The sequence below is a fragment of the Lagopus muta genome, chromosome 9 (genome assembly GCF_023343835.1).
Source record: "Lagopus muta isolate bLagMut1 chromosome 9, bLagMut1 primary, whole genome shotgun sequence".
NCBI classification, from domain to species: Eukaryota; Metazoa; Chordata; class Aves; order Galliformes; family Phasianidae; genus Lagopus; species Lagopus muta.
The window spans coordinates 22462374-22475284 of record NC_064441.1 but is presented as its reverse complement, the minus strand read 5'-3'; the positions used below and the strand labels follow the sequence as shown (position 1 = coordinate 22475284).

The 12911-nt window shown below is 49.5% G+C and overlaps 1 protein-coding gene across 6 annotated transcripts in view; it reads right to left on the bottom strand.

Annotated features, from left to right (window-relative positions):
• Window positions 1–11718, bottom strand: part of YEATS2 (YEATS domain containing 2) — a 43820-nt gene extending 32102 nt beyond the window's left edge. For 3 of the 6 annotated variants that reach the window (XM_048954725.1, XM_048954727.1, XM_048954723.1), the window contains exons 1-9: window positions 11432–11718; window positions 9699–9796; window positions 9511–9603; window positions 6596–6838; window positions 4908–5023; window positions 4019–4180; window positions 2241–2352; window positions 1211–1255; window positions 97–283 (exon numbers count right to left, since the gene is read on the bottom strand). In XM_048954725.1, the coding sequence (XP_048810682.1) occupies window positions 97–283; window positions 1211–1255; window positions 2241–2352; window positions 4019–4180; window positions 4908–5023; window positions 6596–6838; window positions 9511–9603; window positions 9699–9796; window positions 11432–11531 (1156 nt within the window). In that variant the 5' untranslated portion in view covers window positions 11532–11718. Of the gene's footprint in view, window positions 1–96; window positions 284–1210; window positions 1256–2240; window positions 2353–4018; window positions 4181–4907; window positions 5024–6595; window positions 6839–9510; window positions 9604–9698; window positions 9797–11021; window positions 11138–11431 lie in introns of those variants that run through there. The other 3 variants (XM_048954722.1, XM_048954728.1, XM_048954726.1) reach the window with 2 other exon arrangements.
• Between the last annotated feature and the right edge of the window lie 1193 nt (window positions 11719–12911).

Genomic DNA, 12911 nt, shown 5'->3' with positions numbered 1-12911 from the left:
TACCCTTTAAGCCAAGAAAACAACTAGGAGAAGGTATATATCCAGAAGAGATGAAGTTCCAAGGACTCATATCTCACCAGTACCCATTTGCTTTACCTTTGTCAGCAGAAGCATCTGGGCTGGAGTCCCGCAACTGTTTGATTGGTGAAGAAGCTTTGACTGGTGCTGGGATACTCAGTGGCAGTGGTAAAGGTGCTGGAGCATCAGAAAGGTCCGATTCTGAAGACTGGGAGAAGAGATACTCCTCACCAAGGGAATGCCTGTGCAGCTCCACGTCCACGACCTTCCAGAAACAGGTGAAATCAGTGACATTAGTATTTGGTAGTTAGGTATAGAGAGCAAAAAAAAAAAACAGCCATGCCTTTCGTTTTCACTGCAATTACTTTATAATGGCTGGAATCCTATCTCTCCCTCCCCCCAGCTCTGCACAAAACTCCCATTCATCTCAGGAAGGCTTCCCAGAGGTCCAGGAGCACCTGGTGCAGGACAAGAATCCCACATCACTACGCTGCTCTAGTAAAACAGCATCCATGGGGAAATCTGAGCAGCAAACACTGTGAGAGCACAGAGCCCATTCCCAGGCAATCCCTTGGAGTTGGCACAGAGCTCAGCTTGTCAAACACATTTCTGACGAGTAATGGGGTCATCTCACATTAATGCTTTCTCCAGACTAAAACAATGTAGTTCCACAATAAAATTTTCCCGTTTACCACAGTACAGGGGAAAAATAACAGAAAAACTTCAGGGATATAACAGACTGAGTTATCCATTTATTTTATTTACAGCTTTAAGAGTTGTTTTTTCACAAGGTTACTGAAAGATGGCACAGGCAGAAGCTGTGCTTAAGCTACTGCAAGATGTCAGCAGGACAGCTAGGCAAAATCTTAAATTTAAATCCTGATGTACGAGACCTGCAGCACATTAGAAAGGAAAGTGAGACATCTGGAATCAGAGGCCCTGCAAAGAAACAAGTTCTCAAAGTGAAGTACTTGTTAAATTTTTTTCCCTGAACCAGAAATGGAAAAAGGAGTGCTGTCATGTCGCACAGGGTGTCACAAGCATTTCATATCGCAACAGGTCAAAATCTTCATTCCAGAAATTGTGAAAACAGATGAGTTGGACTCGGTGCTTAGTGTTCTGCATCTTATTTCTTTGTAAACACCCTCAATGGAACCAGCTATCACACCCACCCCACCGCCTGCTGCCTCACCGTTTCTGCGCCCAGCGTCTGCAGGCCGGTGTAAGTCCTGTCCAACTGGGGAAACAATGCAAGAGGCTCAGATTAACAAGGGCAAAGCAATACACTGCACTGTAAATTACAGCAAAACAGCTCGAAAATAAATTGGAACTACAGAGGTTGAGCGGAAGTATGTCATTTTTTTAAACCACGGAGTCAGAAATGCATGTGCTGCTAAGGACCCTCTTCTACAAAGCAGCCAACCACAACCCAGGGCTGCACTGACACAGGAGGGAGCAGAAAAGCTGAGGGAAATGGCATTTGTTGGGAGACAGCCCTTTTAACCTAAGGGTAGCATTTGAGGAGCACCTAAATATGAGTAAATAATAACAAAAGAAACCCAAACACGTGGCTGGAACAAGGAATTTACAGCAGCAGAAAATTCATTATTGCAAGTAGGGTTTAAATGAAACTAATCATGCGGCTCACGTCAAAATAAACAAGCTCAGGACTTAATGCCTCTAATGCCAGGCACTGCTAATTACAAGTAAAACAAAAGCATGGCCTAGTTTTCCAGGACTGCTGCAGACTCCAAATCCTACTGAATGTCACAGGACAGGTGAATGACTGGAGACAAGGAATGGACAGGAATTCCTGCCCCTCCCTGCCTACTCTACCAAAAGGCAGAATCTGTGGCTGATACACGCAAATGCAGAAGGAACAGAAAGGACACAGCAGTCACTTTACCAAACACAGATGACCCTGCAATGACCTGTCAGGCTAAAGCCAATGAGAGTATGCTAAAAACCTCATATTGGAGGGAACCAAGAGGTAAATGTTGTCTGTTTGCAAAGCTGGGATTCTTGGCTATAGCATGGCCTCTAACACAGGCACGTGAGAGGCTTTCCTGGACCTCTTCTGATTCTCCAGTACAACCATTCATATGCAAAAGAGCAGTAGGACAAACTCGAGAGAGGCAGAAGCATGAACAAGCACACAGGCACACTCTAGATTATACAGGAGCTCACTCATTGCCTTTCTCTGAAGCATTCAGGTCAAATACCTTCAAATTGTGTATGATATCAATCCTCTTGTTCTGGCTATCCTTGAAGTGTATCTGGACTCTCACAGGGAATTCTCCCCAGCCTCTCCTGGTCAGGTGGAACGGAGGTTCCCTGCAAACAATGATTCACATGATGCATGCACAGAGGGTTCAGCCTCCAAAAGCCTCTTCCTCAGAAAGCCAAAGACTGCTTGGCTAATTGACAGCTAAAGCTATCTTCAGGCCTGCTGTTTGCCAGAGAGAATGCAATCCAACCACAAAATGTCATGTCTGTGGACAGCTGAAAACCTACTTTGATTTTGAACAAGAGGACAGAGAAGATGCTGTAATGGGTGGTTGAGAGAATATTGAACACAAACATGAAAAAAAACCTGTGTAAAGACAAATAAAAAATATTAATTTCAGAAACAAACAAAACCAAAGTCAGCTCCTAAGACACTGCTGCAAGCTGAGTTTTCAGTGCAACATTTTGCAATCTCTTCTTGCTGTTCCCTATCTGGCAGGAAAGAGATCTAAAGCCAACGAAACAATACGTGGATTGCAAGGAAAAGCTAGCTCCACCAGGGCCATTCTCCAATCTGAAAAGAGGGAATCCACCATGATTTTTTAAAAAAATATATTTGCTTTTGTAAATTCAAATGCACCTCTGCAATGAAACAAGAGGTTTAAATGCTATTTTTAGTCCAGAACATGAATGTTCATTGAAATGAGTGGGACTAGAAGTGTGAGAAATGAGAGTGACAAGAAGAAATCAATCCACTAGAGGAGACTAAAATAGAGGAGAAACTGTACTGACATTAGATACTGGGAACTGAGAAAGGCACAGAAAGATAGCAGCCAAGAGTCATTTAGTGCGTTATACCAGAAATACAATGGAGATTGTTTTCATGCTGCTCAGCATCGCCTCTTCAGAATCATTACTGAGCCTTTCTGACACTTCTCAGCTCAGCTACGTCTTTGAAGCTGACTGAAAGGCAGCTCCCTATTCTGCCAGCATCAAGCTGCCATCCTGTAGCCATGCTATCAGTCCGCCCATTTTCTTCCAGACAAGCAGCTGACCATCCTCCAGAGAATAATTTCTTCACCATAACACAAAGCAGTTTGAAGGTATTCTCCCACTGCCTTGTCCAAAGCAACAAGAATGAAGAACAGACAGGGCATTTTTCTGCATTAGTGGACGCAGAACCGAGCTCACTGATCTCAACAGATCACAACTCTGATTATAGCTTGGGAAAGGACAGAGAAGCTGCCCTGTTTCTGCAGCACCAATACCTTTATACTGATGGGATATTGGTTCCTCAAAGCATGAAGTCAACGTCACGGATCTCAGTATGGAAGAGAAATACTTGGGAAAAGGACAAAACTTAATGATCTATGCATGTTTGGCACAACAGCTACCGGTCAGACAGCTTCCTGAGACTTCTCTTTCTCTCCCACGCTGTGCTGGGAGGCAGGCAGAGAACTCCTCTTTGACAAGCACCACCTGCACAGCAGACAGCCCAATGCATACAGATACACCACCTCACAGGGAGAATGTGTAATGAAACTGACAAATGCTTTTGGCACTAGGGAAATCCAACAAGTGGTTAGGATATTTTAGGCAAAAACTGATTTATTTTTACTGTTATGCTAAGAGCAAATCAAGACAAGCTGGAGGCCCAAGTAAGATATGCAAGAGAAAATTCAGGAAAAGAAGGGCAAGTTCGAGTCAAGAAACATGGAAATGTAAGCTTGGCAAACATGAAGACAGAGTAACAACAGAAAGAACTCTCTATTACCTTACTTCTACCAGGTCATTGGGTTTGTAACTGGGATGTAGGAAGAACCAAACTTTCTTGACAAAGTGATTTATGCTGGGTTCTCTCCGAGAGCCTCGAACGTACACCATCCATTTATGGGTCGACTGATCGTTTTCCTCTCTCTTGTCAGGGGGAATGTACCTGGCAAAGCAAACAAACAAGACAAAAATCTCAAATGGACAGAAGTACTTTGGCAAAGATCAGGCAAAAAAAAATTAGGGAAGGTAAAATGCCTGTGTGTTCCTTGTCCCTGTACACCTCTGCTTCTTATTCTATATTCTATAACTGTTCAGATTCTGCAGAGAAAAAAAAAAAAAAAAAAGAGAAACCCCTCAATTTACTCCATACTTTCAATATTTCCCCTTGATTCTAGTGCACAACTGTCATATGAAGTTCATCTGTTTAAAATTGTGCTTCTTAATTAGGAAAGCTTAATTTTAATACTGTAACACCATCAAATCCCTTTTGCGAGGTATCAAGAAGTGAAACCAGTCCAGAACATCAGCAACTCTGCTACCATAAATATTAACATATTGCTATTAAGCATCTGATTCATACTTGATTCCAGTCCCAGGATTAGGCAGATTTTTCAAGACACAATCCTAACAGTAAGTCTCATCAGCCAACATTTGCTAATTGCTGTACAACTGGAGACTGATCAGCAGTGCAAGGACAGAGAGTTAAAACCATGACCTGCCTTCAGCTTCCTAAAAATCACCCCAGCCAAACAGCTCAGGGAGGGCAACCTCGGGTACGGTCATTCCAGAGCAACACAAACACTGCCACAGCCCAATCTGTCTCCTAGTTTTAACCTGTTATTCTGCTTGATCCTGAACCGAAGGCCACCACAAGGCCTCTGGATACTAACTTGGAGACGTTGCCCACCACAATTGTTTTCTTCACGTAGAGCCGTGACGTCTCATCGTTTGACAGCCCAGCATTCCGTTGTCCTGGTTTTTGGGAACTAGAAACACCCAAACTGTCCTGGGGGTAGAAGAAAAGAATAAGGCAAACACATGTTCCTCTTAAACATTATTCTGTTTGGCACTAGGAAAGTAAGATTTGGTTAAATTTTGTAGATGAGAGGCCAACAATGAGTCATTGCACTTACACTGCTCTCCAGGCACATGTAAGCAATTCAGCACACAACGAGGACATTGTGCCCAGCAATGTGGATGCTGCATGGCTTAGTCTGGTGCAAGTTACACAAAGTGCCACGGATCTGAACTATGACTCCAGTCTGGGTTTCAAAGCAACACCTCTGCACTGAATGAAAAATCAAAGGAAATCGAGCATTGCCAAGGCATCATCATTTCTGTCTCTCATCAGAAATCAAGTCAGTCTCCCACAGGCAGCTGCTGAAAACCTGAACCTTTCCAATTCCCAGCTTTTGCTGCCTTGAGGGCCTTCAGCATTGCTATACAGTGAAGAATCAAGGCCGAGTTTGGGAAAAGAATCCCATAAATAAACACAGAACCAGCTTTAATACATCACTGATACCCACAAGAGCTTACAGATCCATCCCAACACCTGGGCATCATGAAACTAGCTTCAGCAACCTTGCAGCACAATCTCAGAGGTTTTTCTGTGCCTGCCAGATAAAGCAGCTTCTAAACACCAAGGACTGCTGCCCTATCCTGCCCTGAGCACCTGTCCTACAGGCGTGACATGGAAAACAGAGGATTTGAGAGGGATGACCTTACCTCATCACATTGGCAATGCCCCAGATTGGAGCAAGAGCAGGATGGAAGCTTAACATGGCTTCTGCTCCTCATCATCCCTTTGCCACCTCTGTGCTGTGTCCATCAAGATGCAGTGCCAAGCTACACCCACACAACACAGCTATTTCACCAAAGCCCCCTGTGCAGAAACAACCTATGCTGGTCTGGAAGCTCACAATGCGGGTGGGTCCACATAGAGTGTATCCACTTCCTGCTATGAACCCTGAGAAGGGCTTCAGCAGGCTGCTGCTCTGCTTGCAAGGTGTCACACGCTGCTCACTGGATGCAGAGTCAATTCTTTTTCTGCCACATTATTGCAAGATGTTCAGTTGCAGAAACGCTAGCCCATTTGTGACAGTGTGCTTTCCCTACACAGCACTGAGCAGTCTCAACCCAGCCTCTGGGGATACAGCCACTCTGTCCCTTCAGGACAGGCAACAGCACCACTGCATGCAGCCACACCAGATTCTTAAGAACACTGCAGGAAATGACACGCCTTGGTCTTTTCTGTGGGCTCTGCTCCTCCCAGTCCGACTTCCACCTGCATAAAGCCCTTGGCTTGAGCTGCACAACACCTCCTGCCCCAGGGCTGCAGCAGGAAGCAGCACCAGCACCAATGCTGACCTGCTGCCCATTCAACCTTCCTGCTGTGTAAGGCCAGCCCAGACACATGCACTTGGGTGAGCTTTACAGCAAGGGCAAGCTGAAGTGGGAGCAAGCAGTTGGAGGGGGTAAGAAACGTTCAGCAAGGCAGGTAAAAACACGAGCAGCTTCCAGTGGCAGCATCAAGTCCAGACGGCTCTACAGCAACATGACCACCACTGCTTTACTTTACCCGGCCAGCACTTCTGCTCTGCCTCTGGTCCAGGCTGTTTGCCAGCCGCTCATCCGCATCCAGGCTGCCACTGTCCTTGTCCAGGAAGAAGTCGTTGTGCTGCGAGAGAGAGTCGCTCTCAGAGTGGTTGGCTGACGGCACGTCCGAGCCCTGGTGAGCAGGGGATGATGAGCGAGAGGGTGACTCCAGAAACTTCTTGATGGAAGGATGATTAAGAATGGTGGCATCACATGACCTGGTCCCCTGCAACAGAGGCCAGGCACAACCAGTCATTACTTCCCTGCAGCCCGAATCAAACAAGGCTAAGCTAAAAAGCAAAAAGTCAACGTACACATAATCAGCAATAACTTCATCACCTGCCTCACAGGAAAAAAAAGTGTGTAACTGAAGAGAAAAGCTTACAGCAGCTCTTCAGAAACAGGATCCCAGATTGAATCTGTTCCTGCAGACCTTCTGCTCCCAGAAATGCACTTGGTGGCAGCAAGGAGGGCTGCAGCCACCTGAACACCTGCAGTGTGCCCAGGATGTAACAGCTTCCCTCCTCTGTGGCACCAACAGCCCTGCTCCATGCAGCTGCACAACTCCCCCTGCGCTCACAGTGGCCAGCCCTGCTCCCCTGTCACCTCCACTTGATGCAGAACCAATGTGAGCAGGGGTAGTCCTCTGCCAGCAGCAGGCAGACCCAGCCCACGAAGCCAAAGGCTGTCACATTGGATGTACTGGTAGCTCTCCTTGCAACTTCTGCCATCTTGATGGGAGGTGGCATGCAGACAGACACCAGCCCTGAGCAGGACTGCCTGCACCCAGGGCTTTGGTGTTCATCAGGGAGCCATCCTCACAGCTGCCCATCAGGCACCGGGCACGAGCAAGCAGAACTTCGATAACTTCAGAACTTAGCAGTTCTGAAACCAGAACCTGGGCTTTGGAAGGTGTAGAACAGAAATCCTATCAGTTTTCCAGGCACGTGCAAAATAAATCAGTAAGCAACCCACTCTGCTCTTGCTTCATCCAGTGAACTGACCAATGCCTCGTTCACTGATCTGTAGTAAAAACCCAACCACTGTAACCATAATGAACCATACACCCCAGCACACAGCTGCACTGGGCTGAGGAACTGCTCGTATTTAGGAAAACACATGAGAAACTGGGAGCTGGCAAGAAGGAGATCTGCAAAGTATTTACGTAGCAACCACACAGAGTTAAATTGCAAAGATTCCCAAGGGCAGAAATAACCTTTCACAGCCAACAGAATCAAAAAGAAGTGAAAGCCACATTAAAAACCACACAAAAAGATGCTAGTAACAAGTTAAAAATAGAGAACTGATTTAGCTTGGATGTAAACAAGGAGTTTTAGAAATAAATTAAAATGCAATCAATCACAGTTACACGAGGCAGGAGCACGTAACAGCTACAGAGAAGAAATGCAACAAGGTCACACTAGCAAGCTTTATGAACACTCTACATGATAGAACTTTTTTTTCTTCTTTTTTTAAGGAAAGTCTGAAACTCAGTAGGGAAAGAGACAAATACCCTGCATGGCAGAGCAAGGAACAGGGGGCAGAACAGGCTCCTGCTGACATTTGATGACACTGGATACAAGTACTTCAAAAGAGCAGAACCGAAATCAAATTCTTCAGCCACCCACAAAAAAATCAAAGGCAGAGGAGGGATGCCTGAGCTGCCCAGGGCTGCCACTAACTCAGCTCAGAGCCTTTGTTTGGTAGAGAAATTTTCAAGGCACTCAAGCGAAACCTGAGTTTTCAGCAGACATGTACAGTTTTCAATATCAGAGCAGGTTTTTACTGGAAAACAGGTAACACCCTGATTGAAACAATGGTAATTGAAATAAATAGTAAACTGGAGGTGCAACTCACATCAGCGACAACACCAGGCATTCAGGACGCAGTGCTTAGAACCACAGGATGGCTTGGTTTGGAAGGGACCCCAAGGATCATCAACTCCCAGCCCCCTGCGGCAGGCAGGCTGCCAGTTGCTAGATGAAGCACCAGATCATATTGCCAGGGCCCCATTCAGCCTGGCCTTCATCGCCTCCATGGATGGGGCAGCCACAGTCTCTCTGGGCAGCCCATGCCAATGCCTGACCACTCTCAGTAAAGAATTTCTCCCTGATATCTAATCTCAATCTCCCCTCCTTTGGTTTAAAACCACTCCCCAGTGTCCCGTCTGTATCTACCTGCATAAAAAGCTGATTTCCTTCATGTTTATAAACTGCCTTTAAATACTGGAAGGCCGCAATGAGACCTCCCCACAGCCTTCTCTTTTGCAGGCTGAACAAGCCCAGCTCCTCAGCCTGCCTTCATAGGAGAGGTGCTACAGCCTTTAACCAGAGGGTTAAACCAGGAGGAATTTTGCTGCTGCATTTCTTAATGCAGCTGTATCTTTCTGTGATAGCTCCTTGGTTCACTGCTGTCTTACTGCTGCTTTCAGGCTGTTAACCACACTGTTACCAGAACAGTTGCCTGGGAACAGGGAGGATGCTTTCATGGCTCTGCTCATGACTCCAGAATTTGTTTTTTTTTCCCCTGACAAGTTCCAAATACATCAACTTCCACTCTTCTTTGGTGAGATGAGAAAGCTTGCAGACCCCTGCAGGGTGATGAGCAAGGATGAGCTGCAAGGCACAGGAGAGCGGTGCTCTCCTGCCACAACCCACAAAGCACACGGAGCATTTCAGGAAGCAGACACCTTGGCCATTAGGGAAATGTGCTGGTCAAGTACCTGGGGGCAGCAGGGACACTGCTCGCCCCTCCCACTGACATCCCAGCTGCAGTTTTCTGAAGTAGTGGAACATGAACTGCACCTTAAAATCCAACATCGGTTGCATAACCAGCAGACCACACACCAGTCTTTGCAAATACTGCCCAAAGTCTTTTTGCTCCCCACGTGGTTTTTACCTCTCCAGGTTTCAGAAGCCCAGCAGATGCGTAGTAGTTGGCCACAATGCAGGCACGCAGCTTGTCCATCATCCGCCTTGCTTCAATCAGGCGCTGCAGAAAGAAGACAGAACACACAATGTGGAGTGCCTGCACGACCTCCAAAACCCAGCGTGTTATAACTGCTTTGTAAGACAAATCCTTTGTACCTGATCTATAACTTCAATTTCGTGTTCTTTATTCTTCATTTCCACAGCGAACTGTTCTTTTATAATCGTCTCAATCTTCTGCACAGCAACATCTCGAGCTGCATGAGGCCACACATGGAAAAGAAAGAAGGAAATTGTTTTATTTCGGAGGCCTCACTTGGAAAAAAAAAACAAAAAAAAAACCACACAGATAAATTGTCACCAAGTAAAAACTGGACTGATAGTTTCAGTGCCAAAATCACAGAATGGCCCAGGTTGGAAGAGACCTCAAGGATCATGAATCTCCAACCTCCCTGCCACATGCAGAGCCACCAACCTCCCCATTTAATAATACTAGACCAGGCTGCCCAGGACTCCATCCAACCTGGCCTTGAACACCTCTGGGGACAGGGCATCCACAACCTATCTGGGCAGCTGTTCCAGCACCTCACAACTCTCTCTGTAAAACAGCATTATGTAATTTGTAATTCATGTAGAAAATGTAATTCATAGGAAGCATATGCATCTCTACAAGCTGGCCTATGTAGAAGGCAGGTTGCCCCTCTCCAGCCCTGAGGTGAGCAGAACAGGACTGGTTCGTTTACTTTTGTCTCACTAAAGCTGTGAGCAGCAAAAGGAAAAGCCCGGTGTATTGTCACCACATGCAGGTCCCATTCAGCTGTGTGCCTGGGAGTGCTGTACACATCGTCTCCAGCCCAGTTCATACCCAGGAAGTTTACACCACATCGCACAGCAGCAATAACACACACTTACTTAGTGAGCTTAGCACTGGCACGAGGTGAGTGACCACACGCCTCTTATGGGCCATGCAGGAAAGCCTGCTGCTGGCAGCCTGGTGCAGCTCCTCCTGCTGAACCAGAGGGACTCAAGACAACCAAGCCTGTTGGCCCAGGCAAGGCCTGGAAGAGCACTGCTGCTGCCAGAGGGATTTCTGGGGACGGCCATCTGACCTGCTGGCAGCACAGCCACGCACCACAGGCAGGCCAGGAACAGCCACATCCCTGTCACATCCAGGCTGCCTCTGAGCAGAACAGGAGGCAGCAGCGCTCAGGGCTTGTTCTGAATTCAGTCGTGGAACTGTTGGAGTTGGAAGGGGCCTATAACGGTCGTTTTGTCCAACTCCCCCGCAACGCACAGCGACACCCACAGCGCTCAGAGCCTCGTCCAGCCTGGCCTCGGACGTCTGCAGGGATGGGGCACCCACCGCATCTCTGGGCAACCCGTGCAGCGCCTCACCACCCATTCGTAAAAACCACATCCAATCTAAATCTCCCCTCTTTTAGGCTGAAGCCGTTTCCACTCGTCCTATCAACCACCACAGACCCCGTTAATGACTCCGTCCCCTCCTTCCTTACGGCCCTCCAGGCACCGCCGGGCCGCCCTCGGCTCTCCTCCCCGCGCCGCTCCGCCCGGCTCCGCCCGTCCTCCCGCAGAGCTTCAGGCCGAGGCCCCGCCCAGCGGAGCGGCACGTGCCTGCCGCGGGGGTCAGCGATGCCCCAGCGAGGAGAAGAGCGAAGAGACGAGAAACCCAAACCCGGCACGGCCTCAGGTGCCTGCAGCGAGCAGCGCAGCCCGGGGGGACCCGAAGGAGAGAGAAACCAGGAGACGTGCGCGATTAGGATACAGCCGCGCAGCCCCACACACGCCTGCGTGCGTACGCAGGGCGCGCCGAGGGAGCCCTGTGCCCTCCGCGAGGCAGCCCTGTGCCCGCAGCCCCGCTCCCCGCCCCGCACCTGACTGCTCAGCGGCGCGGTGCCGTTTGCTGGGCGGCGCCACCGCGATCTCCTCGTAGTCGGGGTCCTTCTCGGCGAGGGCTCTCCTCACGCCGGACATGGTGCTGCTGGTGGCGGCGCCGCCCCGCGGAGGGGCGCGGCCTTTGTTCCGCCTCGCGCGGAGCTCCGGGCGCCGCCGCTCCCCTCAGGCCGCAGGCGGTGCGGGGCTGGGCGGGGCGGAGCCCACATGCACGCCGCTCCCCTCCCCCCGCCGCGCGCACAAAGCCGCCGCCGCGCTCCTTCGCGCCTTCCTCCCGCTCTCACCCGCCCCGCCCCGCCCCGCCCCGCACTCAGCGCCGCCCCGCGCCCCGTCCCGCCGCCCGCCGCAGCGCCGCCATCACCGCGCGCCGCGTCGCAAGGGGAGGAGCCCGCGCAGGCGGACACGGAGCGGCGGGCGGAGCGGGGACGCGGCGCCTCCAGCCCCGCCCTCAGCGCCCTTCCCCCGCAGCCCCAACGCGGCACAGGTAGTCGTTCCAAAGGCAAATGTTTATTAGGTACATCGAACTTAAAAAAAAAAAAAAAAAAAACTTATGCAAGAAATACGCTTAAATGCAATCGGTAAATGTTATTGCAGTGGTGCTACGTTACAGACCGCCTTCCCGCTGTCAGCACAACAGGGGCAGCCCCGCGCGCTGAGGGCTGACCCGAGCTGCCCTGCGCTGAAGCGGACGGCAGAGCAACAAACGCCGCCGTCCCGCGGTTCCGCCCGGCACAGCGCCGCCGTGCTGCGGAAGCATCTTCTGTCCGCGCTCCAAACGCAGGCCGTGCTGCGCTTCTTGCCGGCGGCGGCGGCGTTTCTCTCTCTCCGAAGAACAGCAGCAGCTGGCCCCGACCGAGGCCAGGAGGGGCAATCCGAACTCTTCCCCATGACAGACAAACAGACATGAATTCAAGGCACGGAGATTTTCAAAATTAACACTTTCTTTGGAAGTCAGTACGAAGGAAGCCATAATTACAGTACAGTACCGCATCACTCGGTCAAACCCTCAGGCTGCTCACACACAGGTGGGTGCGCACAGACACCTGAGCAGAAAAAAGACCTGTTGCTGTTTGGGGCCGTGCACGTGGGGACAGCCAGCAGCACACACAGGGCACGTGTTCACCGACTGCTTTATTTGCTCTTTCTTGACTGCGGGCCCACATTCAGATAAAGACATTCACGTCACCTCACTGTGATTGAGCCCTAAATGCTTTTAAAGTGGCTTCTGCCATCTTCAGTGCTGGCATAAAAAGGTCAGAACAAACCTTTGCCTTTCCTGAGCACTGCCCCTAGCAGACCTCACTCAAGCATGCACCCTTCCAAGTTAGGGAAGTCGACAAGCACAAAACATTTTTACCGAGTTTCAGGAATTGCAAACCGCAGCTGTGCAGAACAGCCTGCATTCAGCAAGCCCAGTGTAAGGCACAGCCCTGCCCTTCCTTCTGCTGTCCCTCAGCCCAT